This window comes from Balaenoptera musculus, chromosome 15 (genome assembly GCF_009873245.2).
Source record: "Balaenoptera musculus isolate JJ_BM4_2016_0621 chromosome 15, mBalMus1.pri.v3, whole genome shotgun sequence".
Taxonomy (NCBI): Eukaryota; Metazoa; Chordata; class Mammalia; order Artiodactyla; family Balaenopteridae; genus Balaenoptera; species Balaenoptera musculus.
In genome coordinates this window covers 24,658,546-24,672,781 of record NC_045799.1, presented here as the reverse complement: position 1 = coordinate 24,672,781, position 14,236 = coordinate 24,658,546, and the positions used below count along the sequence as shown (strand labels likewise).

The 14,236-nt window shown below is 48.2% G+C and overlaps 1 protein-coding gene across 1 annotated transcript in view; it reads right to left on the bottom strand.

The window, feature by feature from the left end:
- Window positions 1–14,236, bottom strand: part of PIGU (phosphatidylinositol glycan anchor biosynthesis class U) — a 107,409-nt gene that overhangs the window by 7,800 nt on the left and 85,373 nt on the right. Inside the window, exon 11 of the mRNA XM_036826433.1 lies at window positions 11,698–11,840. Coding sequence (XP_036682328.1) covers window positions 11,698–11,840 — 143 coding nt within the window. The remainder of the gene's footprint in view (window positions 1–11,697; window positions 11,841–14,236) is intronic.

Genomic DNA, 14,236 nt, shown 5'->3' with positions numbered 1-14,236 from the left:
GAAATGTCACGTGGCAGCCTCTGGGAAACTTCCTTATGAGGCAGCATGTGTGAAGTGTTAGCTGTTCTCCAACCAAATCACCTCAGTTGTAAATGTTACCATTTAGACCATTGGCGCCATGCTTTATAAAACAATGAGAAATAAGGAGCTTGAATTCCTGATACTATGGAACATGATACCAACTTTGGACCACCTACTCAGATATTTATTTGAGGGAGACCTAACATTCTGTTTTGTTTACATCACTGCCTCCTCTTCCATCCTCCACTCTGATTCTTTCAGTCAACCAGACCTAAGTGCAAGTAATACATGTAGTTGAATGGGTGCCTAGGGAAAACTACATATTTGAATAAGATTCAAATCAAACAGGCAGATTTTTAAATTATTTAATAAATGTTTTTCTAACAACAACAAAAAAAAGAGACATGTACCATAATGTTCATTGCAGCACTATTTACAATAGCCAGGACATGGAAGCAACCTAAGTGTCCATCGACAGATGAATGGATAAAGAAGATGTGCCACATATATACAATGAAATATTACTCAGCCATAGAAAGAAACAAAACTGAGTTATTTGTAGTGAGGTGGATGGACCTAGAGTCTGTCATACAAAGTGAAGTAAGTCAGAAAGAGAAAAAAATACCATATGCTAACACACATACATGGAATCTAAAAAAAAAAAAAAGGTTCTGATGAACCTAGGGGCAGGACAGGAATAAAGACACAGACATAGAGAATGGACTTGAGGACACGGGGAGGGGGAAGGGTAAGCTGGGACAAAGTGAGAGAGTAGCACTGACATATATACACTACCAAATGTAAAATAGATAACTAGTGGGAAGCAGCTGCATAGCACATGGAGGTCAGCTCAGTGCTTTGTGACCACCTAGAGGTTGGGATAGGGAGGGTAGGGGGGAGGCTCAAGAGGGAGGGGATATGGGGATATATGTATACATATAGCTGATTCACGTTGTTATACAGCACAAAACTAACACAACATTGTAAAGCAATTATATTCCAATAAAGATGTTTAAAAAAAAAAAAGATACACACTCCCCTATGTTCACAGCAGCACTGTTCACAATAGCCAAGACATGGAAACAATCTAAATGTCCATCGACAGATGAATGGATAAAGAAGATGTGGTATATACATATATATATGTATACACACACACACACACACACACACACACACGATGGAATACTACTTAGCCATAAAAAAGAACGAAATAATACCCATTTGTAAGTCAGAAAGAGAAAGGCAAATACCATATATCACTTATATGTGGAATCTAAAATATGACACAAATGAACTTATCTACAAAACAGAAACAGACTCACAGACATAGAAAACAGACTTGTAGTTGCCAAGGGAGGGGAGGTGGGGGAGGGATGGATTGGGAGTCTGGGACTAGCAGATGCAAACTATTATATATAGAGTGAATGAACAAGGTTCTACTGTATAGCACAGGGAACTATATTCAATATCCTGTGATAAACCATATTGGAAAAGAATATAAAAAAAGAATGTAGGGACTTCCCTGGTGTTCCAGTGGTTAAGATTCTGTGTTTCTATTGCAGGGGGCATGGGTTTGATCCCTGGTCAGGGAACTAAGATCCCATATGCTGCACAGCGGCCAAAAAAACAAGTATATATATATGTAAAACTGAATCACTTTGCTGTACAGCAGAAATTAAAAGAACATTGTAAATCAACTATACTTCAATAAAAAAATGAAAAACATTGTGTTTTTCACTGTATACAAATTTCACATAAGAAAAATGTAAGTAAATATGGAGCTCTGGTTAATGATATACATGCTGACATATCTGACAGGAAATGTACTGATGTGTATACTTCACTTTGAAGTACATTACAAAAATAAGATGGATTGAGAAATGGATAATTTGTGATTATCCAAGTATAGTAAAATGTGAATGGTGGAGTCTAAGTCGTAGGTATACAGGTGTTCAAGGTTAAATCTTTCAACCTTGCTGTGTGTGTGAACCTTTTCATAATAAAGTATCAGGGGAGGGTGGCATGGAAGGAAACAGCCCTGCGTGCTGGCTTGGTCTGTCTGGAACCGAAAGTCACTAGTCCTGAGTTGGTGCCCTGCCCCTGTCCCCAGGGAAAGGGCATCTTGGGGACACACTGGTCTTGAGGTTTCACTCTCTCGGAGGGAAGTCCCTAGCGGTCACAGGCTGGCTGAGACAACCTCTTCTGACCTAGAGGCTTTCCATTTGGGTTGAGGAGAAAGGATTTCCCAGAGGCCCTGGGATTCAGCCAACACAGCATCTGCAGACTCAGCACTACTTTGCCCAATCTGGGCAGGGAAAGTTGGGAAAGAAGCAGTGGAAATAGCATGGGCAAGTTAGTGGCTGTGTGACCCTGTATAAGTCACTTCCCCATCCCTAAGCAGCATTTTCCTCATCTGTAAAATGAGTGATAAACTCTAGTTTATTACTTACAATGGTGGCTCCCCTAGTCCTTGCTCTGTCCCTCTGTGCTTTCAGAGACCTGAAGAACAGCCCATTCTTTATTTTATTTTTTTAATCTTTTAATGGTTTTAATTTGAAAACAAAAGTGAAAAATGTTTTTATGGTATAAAAAAACCTAGTTGTGGGGAGTTCCCTGGTGGCCTAGTGGTTAGAATTTAGCTCTTTTACTGCCGAGGCCCGGGTTCAATCCCTGGTCAGGGAACTGAGATCCTGCAAGCCAACCGGTGAGGCCAAAAAAAAGAAAACAAAAAAACAAAACAACACAAAGCAAACCTAGTTGTAGAATTTTCAGTTTATTATATGAAAGTGAGAATTACATGATTTAGGGACTAAATGCTTTCTAGGGTAGTTAGTAGTTATAACTCTAATGGTCGGTCTCTGAGAGAAAAGAGAAAAACACCTAGCTCTGATAAATGCTGTCCATTATTACATTTTCTTCTTATTAATAAAAATGCTGATAATACTCAGGCATTAATTTAAGCACTTTACATGTGTTAAAACAGTTAATCCTTGCAATAAACCTTCACAATAGGTACATTATAATTATTCCATCTTATAGATGAAGAAACAAAGGTTCTTCAAGTAATTTGCCCAAAGTCGTACAACCAGCAAGTGTCAGAGGCAGGCTTTGAACCCAGACCATCTGGCATCAGACACTGCACGCTTACCCACACTGCTGGACAGCCTCCCTACTCTAGGGATACTTTCGGAGCAGCCCATTCTTCAAAGCTGCCCTCACCGACAGTGGCTGAGCCCTTCGGCCTCTTTATCGCCATCAGCCACCAGGTTCCACCAATTCCCCTCCTCAGAATTCCAGCTCAGCCCCCTTTTCTCCCTCCCACTGCCCCCTCTTGCTCAAAGGCCTCCCTCATCCTCCTGGTCCCTGAGGGATTGTCCACACACACACACACACACACACACACACACACACACACACACACACACACACACACCACGAGAGCCCGTCACTTGCCCGCTCAGCAGCCTCCAGTGCTCCCCTCTCCCTGCGCCACACCTGCGGGTCCCCGTAGCCCTGAACGCAGCCTGGTCCTGCAAAAGCTGTGTGGCCGCACCTTGGTGCCTCTGCCCATGCCCTGCCCGCAGGCTGGGACGACCCTTCCCGCAAAGGGCTCCTTCTCATCCCTGGAGAGGCAAGATCGCCATCTCCCACACCCAGAGTCTTCCCCGACTCCACACTCAGTTATGCGACCCCTGAAGCGAAGTCACTTCCCATTGGCCTCCCCACCAAATGGGGTGGCATCTGCTCCAGCTCTGTGGCCCCAGACCCAGCATGGGGCTGGCGTCTTGGGAGCAGTTTGCTGATCCCCTCCCAGGGCTCAGTCAGACCACATTCCTCTCACTGGCAGCCATGAGGGCTCCAGGCTCCCCTTGGGGCCATGACGAAGATGAAGATTTATTTATTTTTTGACCACACTGTGCAGCTTGCAGGATCTTAGTTCCCTGACTAGGGATCAAGCCCAGGCCCTGGCAGTGAAAGCGCCGCATCCTAACCACTGGACCACCAGGGAATTCCCAGAAGATGAAGATTTAATGGGGCAGCTGATAAAAGGGTGGCCAGGGACAGAGAGGGGTAGATCAGAAGTGGAATGAAATGGTCAGAACACGCTCCACCACAGGGTGGGAGTGAGGAGAGATGGAGAAACCAACATCTGAGGATCTGCCCTGGGCCGGGTCCCTTAACAAAAAGCACATCACTGAATCTTCACAACACCCTGGGGTAGGGCTCATAAGCCCCACTTCGAGATGAGCAAACTCAGAGGTTAGGGTCTTGCCCAGGGTCACCCAGGAGTAAGTGACCACGTTTAGGCTGCAGTGCCCATCCTGCCTGTGTGAGGCCCGGAGCCTAGCCCTTCCCTTGACCCCCACGCCCTTCTCAGGGGTCTGTACCCACACTGCCGAGTCCTGCTAAGGCCCCATGCTCACGCTTCGTATCCACCCTCTGTCACTTAGCCAAGGAGAGAGAGTTTCTTGAGAAAAGGCGAAACAAGCGTCCGAGACAACAGAGCTAGCAAGGCTGTTAATGCGTGTGTCTAGAAGCCACAGGGCTCGGGATCGCAGCCACGGCCGACACTGGCCCCTGGGCTGCAGGGCCCTGGAGAAGCAGGTGCTGTCTCCCCAGGCATGTCCCGGTTCCCCCGGTCTCTTGCTTGTGTTGGAGATGCTGACACTTGACAGCCCACGACTGGGAGAACTCACGTGGTTGTCACCACTGGCAATCAGAGTGCTGCATCCTCTGCCCTTTGCTGCCTGGGGTCTAGGAAACTGGGAGCAAGTGGGGCTGACGGCTGACCTGTGGAGCTGGATGGGGCTTTGGTGTGACCTGCCAACTCAGGCCTGAATGGACATGCGTGCGAGGAGATGGTGGAGAAACAGACCTCCACTCTCTAGCTCTAAAGATGCAAAATAATAGGGAAATCACTAGATCTCAGCCTCAGGGTCTGGGAGGTCGCAAAGTAAGATCATAGCTGGCTATGAAGGCAATTATCATCTAGGTGGCACTTTTCAATTCATACAAGTTTTCCCCACTCACTTCCATACTCCCCACTCACAACCACCCTTCTAGGCTGAGGAAACAGAGGCTACCAGCCCCTCTCACCAGGTTCAAACAGCCTCCCCCCTGTGCTCCAGGTTCCAGCTCAAACCCCTGACCTCTTCCCCTCCTGGCAGAGGGAGGTTTGCAGAGCATGAATCTTTATTGTTTTTTGGCAGCACTGTGCAGCAGGTGGGATCTCCGACCAGGGATGGAACCCGGGCCCCTGCATTGGGAGCGCAGAGTCTTAACCACTGGACCGCCAGGGAAGTCCCAGAGCATGAATCTGATCTCAGTTGTCTTCACTTAAAACCGAAAGCTCAGCCTGGTCCTCAGCACAACAAGGCCCATGAGGGCCTTGTGGCTCTGACCACTGTTGTCCTGAAATGGCCTCATTCCCTATCAGGTGGCATGTGCCCGTCCTACAGAACTGCCTTCCACACCAGCTCACTCACGGGCTCTCTCACCCCCAAGTCTTACCACCTAGAACCTGGTTTGACCCTACACGTCCCTCAGGACTCCACTTAGAGGCTGCCTCCCCCCGCCCCCGAAGCTTCCGTAACCGCCAGCTCTGAGCTCCCCAGGCCGAGTTTACCCCGTTTATAGCACGATCACGCTGCCCTGGCCCTGCCTGTTTCCTTTTCTTTCTCTCCCACAGATGGTGAGCTCCTTGGAAGCAGGACTGTGTCTCATTCACCCCTAGCAGAGTGCCTAAAAACCCGAATGAACTTTTTGGCCAAACCAATATTTGCAAATCCATAAATGAGGTCCAAGGAGTTATGTGACTCGCCTGAGATCCAGTGAGCTGGGCAGGGATGGGGCTGAGAGTCACTGTGGAGTTCGGGCCACTGAAGCCCAGGCCTTCCTGCTGGCCTTGAGCCCCTGTGTTTAGCTTGGGCTTTTCACGTCACTCTTGCTGTGGGGGTAGGAGAGGGAGTTGGGAAGGGCCTGGGAGAGACAAGCTTGGGATGCTGAGTGCTGAGCTAAAAGTCTGAGGACGGGAGGGACAAAGGAATGAACTAAGACCTCGACAAAATGCCACCAGCTAAGAAAAGCAAAGCAAACATGCACATCCAGCTGGATGAGGACGAGTGTTCCAGCCTGGGCCACTGGCACCTCATGTCAGGAGGAACAAATCTTCCAACTAGGGCCATACACAACCACGGGAATGAACCTGAAATTACCCCCTGTCTGTCCACAAATGCGGGCTCCACGCCACTGAATCACTAGCGATCTGCCCAACACGTCCCCACGCATTTCCTCACTGGTCCCTTCCCGAGAATGACACACCAGGCTAATGGAGACGTAATTCCAGGAGACACGACTGCGGTTTCACTTGTGCTGGAGTGAACGAGCAAGTCCTGAGCGGGGCCCAACGTGCCAGAGGGTTGGTGCCCAGACCTCAGGGCAGAACAGCCAAAGCAGGGCCAGCCCAGTATCTATGGGTCTGCACCACAAGGACGGGGTCGGGAGTGAGGAGGCAGCAGCTTGTGGAGCGATCCAGGCCCTGCTGGGAAGAGCAGAGGGGAGCCACCAGGGAGTCTGTTTTGGAGGCAGACATGAGCAGGAGTGGGGCTCTTGGGGCCTGGATGAGAGTGGAAGGGGGTTCTGGCTCTGACCCCCCAGGAATCCAGCAGGAGGACCTGCCACAGGCCCAGCTCTGACCAACACAGAGACTGGAATTGGGAGGTCACGGTCTATGTGCAATTTTGTGAGATCATTGGTTAGAAATTGTGGTTTCTGGTCATTCCTTTCTTCTGGGTGTTGGGGATACAGTCGTGAACAAGACAGGCCTGGGGGCTGCCCCAGTGGAACCCACAGCCTACTGAGAGGGCACAAGAAACAGGGTATCAATAAACACACCGCTCCGCAACTGCGTGACTTCCCAGCCTCAGCTGCTTCATTCGCATCTGAGATGATAATAGCAGTGCCTCCCTCAGAGGGCTGTTATGAGGATTAAGTCAATTCTACATCATAATAAAAAAAAGGAAAACAACTTGAAGGGCTGTCAGTAGGGGAGTAGCTACATCAGGTGTGGTGAGTCCACACATGCAGGACTGAAACAGGAAGGAGCTTCCTCTCATGTTCCAACAAGGAGAGAGCATGGAGACGTTCCATTAAAAGGAAAAAAAGTCATACTTTCATCATGCTGCCAACAACAAAGCACACACACAGATAAAACTCCTCCTCCATGAGCAGACGAGGTCATGTCAACACACAAGGAAAGGTCCAGAAGGCTGGACAAGCACAGGATCCAAAAGATTAAAGGGATCACATGGGCCTGGTCCCTAGTAAGAGTTCTTTAAACATGAGCCACTATTAATTATAAGTTTAGGGAAAGATTTCCTTATGTTACCTGTTTTTAACTTGAATTAGAGTAAGTGGGACATTTTACCTTACTCTTAATAAAGCTAAATTTTAAACATTCCTTTTTGTTTACATCTAATCCTAGATGACCATTATCTTTCTGCTGGTCTCTGACCTGCAGAAGAAAAGGGTTTAAAAAAAAAAAAGATGAGGAGGATTGTTCTCCTTCCCTCGGTTTCCAGGTCTGAATGTTTCCTTAGGAATTTGCTCTGGGTATTTGACGAGCACGTTGCTCAAGCTACTTCCCATGTCAACATGTGTCAACACACAAATCCTCTTACCCCTGAGAGGTGGGGTTATCACCTGCAACCCTGAGAGGTTCAATCACTTGCTGAAGGTCACGCAGTGACGGAGTGGGGGGGGACCGCGGTCAACCAATCCATCTAATCCCTCCTTCTCCTTCTCCTTCTCTCTCTCACATGTATGTGTGGGACACACACACCCTATGCATCTATGGATGGTTTACTGTTGTCATTTCCCGGTTACTGACTCTCAGGCACAATTATAATTAGCAAATGATCTGTGCCACAAGCTGAAAAATATTTAATGGCCCCAGAGGAAGGATGGGGCCTAAGTCACTGGTTTACCTGCCACTGTCATTAAAAATTACTGATGATTTTTTCTATTAGGAAGCACGGAACTGACCGACTCAAACAGAGCAGGACTTAAAATCTCCGGGCCGAGATGTTCTCTACATTCAGCTGCGGACTCAGCAATGATGAGCCTGACTCTGGACGCCTGCTGAAAATCTGTACTCATCTGATTCCCAGGACAGCGCTGATCTGTCTTGTCCAGGGAGGGGAGAATAAGGACCAGGTGACTATAAGGCACCGCTGCAGCTAGAAGAGCTGAGAAGAGCAGGCTGTGGGACTTGAGGACACACTCTGAATGCCATACATCTCACCGGAAGCAATGACTGTAGGTTAGACGGAAGCTGCGCTGGATTGGGCTGTGGATGACATGCAGGGGCTTCACTGGCCAAAGAGACCAGGTTCTGGCAGAAGTGAGAGAAAGGTTGGGGACGGAGCTGCCATCCCTTGACATTAGCCAGTAGGGGTGACTTGGCCCCCATCCTGCCCACCTCCTAGACCCTCTCTCCCTTCCCCTCTCTGAGTCTAGAAGGCCCAGCCCCTATTCCTCATCCCTATGGCTTTCTCTGACCACTCAACAGGGAAGGTGATCTTGTTGCCTCTGGATTCCTCCAGCGGTTACACTCTCCACATTTGGCCATTAATCCATGATGTTCTCCCTGGCTCTCTTTGGTTCTTTCAATCATTCCACAAGTATTTGCTAAACAACTGCTCTGTGCCAAGCACTGATCAGGTGGTTGGGGACCCTGCAGTGGGTAGGAGAGGCGGATCTCTGCCTTCATGAAGCTCACACGCTAGTGGGAGAGGCAGAGAGAGATGCAGGTAAATAATGTGGAGTTGCAAATTGGGTAAGTGCTGTGAAGGAAACAGATAGGAGGCAAAGAAAGAGACCGTGGGGTGGGGAAACCCCAAAGAAGGTCTCTCTGGGGAGGTGACATTTAACTAAAATTCTAAATGTCTATTTGCACTCTGTGGCTCCCAACAGGCCGGAGGGCTGGGGTAGTATAACCCTCATGATGAGGGGTGCTCTTCTAGCTCAGTTAATGCTCCAGGACGAGGATGTGACTCGAGTGACTGCCTTGGTGAGTAAGTGCCCCTCTCTGATATACCCCTTTAGTGATCTGGCAGCAGCAGCAACAAAGCCCAAAGCCAGCAGTCCCAGAAAGCATTTGACCCAACAGAATTGTCTCTGGCTCAGAGCACAAAGCCAGACCCGAGCAGGCCGATGACACAGGTGTGCTGGATGTCTGAACAAACTGCCAGCTTATAGGCACCTGGCCCGCTGCTGGGAGGTCTGGAGGCTGGTATGACCTGTCTGAAGGGCAACTTGGCAAAATCTGCCAAAACGTACAATGCTTATGCCCTCTGACCCAGCAAATCCCACCACCTGGAATCTATCTGAGAAAATACTGGCATGTGTATACAAGAGTATGTGGAGGGATATGAAGGGCTCTTCCATTTATAATAGTGAAATCACCAGAAGCAACCTCAATGTCTATCAGTAGTGGCCTACCCAGTCATAAAAATCACAGGACATCCTACCACAGGAGGGATATCACAGAGCTGTTAAAAAAAATGATCTCAAGGTGAGATCATTAAGTGAAAAACAGCAAGTCAAAGAACAGTACTTAGAGTGGGATGTCTTTGTGTTCGCATATGGACTCAGCTGTCTGTAAACGCACAGAGGAAGTCTGCAAAAACACAGACCAAACCGATTCTAACGATCACATCTGCCCTAGGGTGGAAAGGGATGGTACCCAGGCGAATCTTTACTTTTCATTCCATATGCTTCTATTTTGTTTGACTTCTTTTCCCTGGCAATAATGAATTCATGTGTTATTTGTATGATTAAAAATACATTTTAAAGAGATTTTTGAAAAAGATAAAGGACAATGCCAAGAGATCAACCTGGTTTTTCTCTATAGCTCAGCCACTAAAACCCTCCATCTACTTGGCCTTGGTCCCCACCCCCAGCCCCATCCCCCTTTTTCCAACAATTCAGTTTCTTCTGCCTTTTTTTTTTCTCCTGCCTTTGATGGCACCTGACAACTTGCAAACATCTCCCATGCCAATTTCAGAAAGCCTTTTCTCATAAAGGCAGCCCTAGGGAAAAAAGCTGTTATCTGGTAAGTTCCATGGATACTTCCTAATCACTGTAACTTGTATTCCTGACCCACACTCAACACTCATGACCTGACAGCAAACTGTGGACTATTTCAGTGGAGCTCGCCAAGCTGCCCAGAGGCCCAGGGCAGGCCCAATGCCCTCACATGCCAGTCATCACTTTCAAAGGAAAAGTAAGGGGATTTCAGCAAGACAGAAGAGCCAGAACAACCTTTTGGATTTATTCAAGGTACTAAGTTGCATCCTGCAGATTTCTGTTTGCGTGGACACAGGTAGGAGGGGCTGAGCATCTGCCATCAGTAACCTGTGTGTGTGACAGCAGAACAGACCCCCTGGCCTGGTCCTATCCGGGCTACAGCGCCCTCCTCCATCTCTCTTCCTGCTGTGCACAAACCAAGATAAATAGCTGGACTGGACATTAGTTGTCCAGAAATGTCCATGCAGGAAATACCAGACCCATCAGTCATTGCAAGAGCCCTAACTCCCTTCTTTTTTCCCAGCAGCTAACCTTGGAGGCAAGAATCTCCCTGGGGATTATTCCCTGGCATCACTGGTCTTTCAGGCGAGCCTTGCTTCCCATCCCCTCCATTATGCACAGGAAATGCCAGGCTGTGCCAATGACAATTGAAATGGTAAACGGTACAAGTGATTCTCATAAGACCTTGACTCGACAATTAGGACAGAGCTGACATGAGGGAACGCAGCACAGTGGATGAGGGGACTTCAGAGACGTTTGCTAAACCACCTGCAACAGAATCTCTGGAGAGCTTGCTAAAAACACAAATTCCAATCATCGTGCCTGGGAGCAGGATCAGGGAATCTGCTTTTTTTTTTTTTTAACAATCAAAGCCATGTAATTGTGACAGTCGTAACATAACCACAGGATTTAAAACATATTAACAGGGAATCTGCATTTTTTAACAAGCTACCCCCAGTGATTCTGATGCTGAGAACCACTGTTCTATGGCACCAAGGGAGAGGCTCTCCCTGGACCAGAGGAGGGTCAGAGCTCCTTGCTGGTACTTCTCATTCTGGGACCCCCTCAGCCTCCTCTCCTGCTACTCCCAGCTGCACAGTTTCTGCTCCAGACGTACCCAGCAGCTAGACCAAACTATTTCTCATCTCTCTGCCTTTGCTCTTGCTGCTCCAAAGTCTGGAAAGTCTCCCCTCCCCTTTGCCTGTCCTCCCCCAGCCCTCACACGCTGCACTCACTCCAGGGGCCGCGCAGCCCAGGCAATTACCGAAAGGGGGTGGCCTCAGAAACTGAGCCTTCTTCTGAATTTGGTTCTTGGCTCCTCCAATGACCTTGGGCAATCAACAACCTCTGTGAGCCTTGGTTCCCATTTGTAAAATACGGGTAACACTGTCTCACAGGCTTGCTGTGAGAATTCAGGGCAATAAACGTTAGCCAAATTCAGCTTCCCCTGCTGCTCTCACTGCCCTACCTTCTCTATGGGACCTCATTCTCATCCAAAACCCTATTTGGCAGAACCCAGGGCCCAGGTCGAATGTCTGAGGCTACAAAATGAATCCCTGTCCCTGTGCTGCCCTTGACTCTTACCTGCCCAACGTTGAAGGTCAGTGTGATGGCATAAAAGAAATTGGAGTTGGCACTTCCTGCATAAATCCAGAGGTGCCACAGGACAGGGAAGAGCAGGGAGCAGGCGATGATGATGCAGGCGAGGACAAATATGTTTCGCAGGACTGCAAAGACAGACGGTCAGTTAGCCCAGTGCTGACTCTCACTGGGGCCCTTTCCTGGCAGTGACGGCCCTGCAGGACACAGTGGCCCATGAAAAGCGTGGTGTAGCCCCTCCCCAACACACACAAACTCAGAGGCACCGGGGTGCCAAGATGCAGACCTCAGACCCTTGGCAATGGCTCCTCACACCCAAAGCTGGCGAGAGGTCCTAGATTTGGACTCTACCTCCCACTGTGGGCTCGGCTGGCTACAGTCGGCAACGCTGTGAATGCCTCTGGGCACTGCAAGGAGGCGCTTCAGCAAGACACTGCCCTCTAACCCCCAATCCTGGGGTGTCCAAGAGTAACTCCTCTCCTGACCCCAAGCAGGGTGCTATCTGACCAGTGAATCATGGATGGAAATGGCAGCATGAACCTCTCAGTATCTCTATGGTGCCACAGCCCTGGGTCTTAGGAATACATTTTCCATTCTCCTCAATTCATGTCTTAAGTCTCCTGCCTTGCTCTTCAAATGTCCCTCACTCTTTCTTAGATGATTTAGAAGTCTCTTTTTGACACCCTCCCTCTCTAACCTCACCCCCTACCCCCGGAAGGAATGCGGAATCCCGCCAGGGAGAAAGCTCCCCCTAAAGCTCCAGGGAGGACCTGCTACACAGGGTGGTCCGCGGGCAGGCAGGCTGAGTTCCGCTGGGGGGAAGGCAGCCTGATAGTGGGGCACAGCCTCGGCCTCAGAGAGACTTTGGTGAAAATTCCTGCTCTGCCACCAAGTTTCTCAGAGTCTCAGCTTCCCCATCTCTAAAATAGGGCTAAAATGCCTACTTCATGGGAGCGTTCCATGAATTAAACAAGTTGTGTGGAAAAGCTGGCACAGATGTATTACTGTGTGTTTTCCATTGCTATGGTAACAAATTACCACAAACTTAGTGGCTTAAACAATATAATTTATTATCTTACATTTTGGGAGGTCAGAAGTCCACAGGCTCTGGTGGCTCTAGGGGAGAATCCATTTGCTTGCCTGTGCAGCATGTAGAAGCTGCCTGCATTCTTGGCTCATGACCCCTTCCATCTTCAACCAGCAATGTCAGATTAAGTCCTTCTCACATTGTATCACTATGGCCTCCTCTTTTGCCTCCCTCTTCCACTTTTTTTTTTTTGGACCTTAGTTTTTAGAGCAGTTTTAGGTTCACAGCAAAACTGAGCAGAAGGTAAAGATTTCCCATATACCCCCTGCCTCTACCTCTTCCACTCTTAAAGGTCCTTGTGATTACACTGGGCCCACCTGGATAACCCAGGATAATCTCCCCATCTGAAGGCCCTTTTGTCATGTAAGGTGATGTAGTCACAGGTTCTGGGGATTATGAGATGGACATCTTTGTGGGGGGCAAGGAGGGGACATTATTCTGCCTATCACACTGTACTTTTTTTTTTTCCTTTTAATTCACTAGGGGATATCTGACAATAGGATTATATACTATTATTGTTTCTTTCTTTACACTTTATTATATTTTTAAATAAAATAATAAATATTATTTAAAATTAATTAATTAAAATAATATCTTTTTAAAAAAATTACCACTTTAAAAAAAAACCTTAGGTCTGGTTCCCGGCAGGCACTTAGTGAATAGAAGTTCCCTTCCCGTTTCTGATCCTGACCTTCAGGAAATCCCTTCTCCCAAGTCAGAGTTTTGGAATATTTAAGAGATGGGGAAACCCCCGAACCTTAAGGCCTCTTGTCTCAGTTGTACAATGACTTGGTTGAAATGCTATACTTGGGGTTCATGCATTGGAAAGGGGACTGGATTACAGAGAAGGTTCTCAATTCTGGTTGTAAAATGAACTAACCTGGGGAGCCTCACCCAGAGTAAGCAAATCAGAGTCTATAGGGGTGGGGCCCAGGCGTCCATATTGGTTTTTTAATTTTTAATTTATTTTTGGTTGCCTTGGGTCTTTGTTGCTGAGCGCGGGCTTTCTCTAGTTGCGGCGAGCAGTGCGGCGAGCAGGGGGTCCTCTTTGTTGCAGTGCACAGGCTTCTCATTGCAGCGGCTTCTCTTGTTGCGGAGCACAGGCTCTAGGCTCGTGGGCTTTAGTAGTTGTGGCACGCGGGCTCAGTAGTTGTGGTGCATGGGTTTAGCTGCTCCGCGGCATGTGGGATCTTCCCGAACCAGTGATCGAACCCGTGTCCCTTGCAATGGCAGGCGGATTCTTGACCACTGCGCCACCAGGGAAGTACCCCATATTGGTTTCTAAAAGCTTCCCTGGTGATTCCAATATGCAGCCAAGGCTGTGAACCACTGGATTACAGCTGCAGACCTTTGCCAAATAAGAGGCCCATACTCGTCTGCAACAGAGACTTCACTGGTCAGTGTCACAGTGAGAATAAGGAGAAGGTAGTTCAGAGT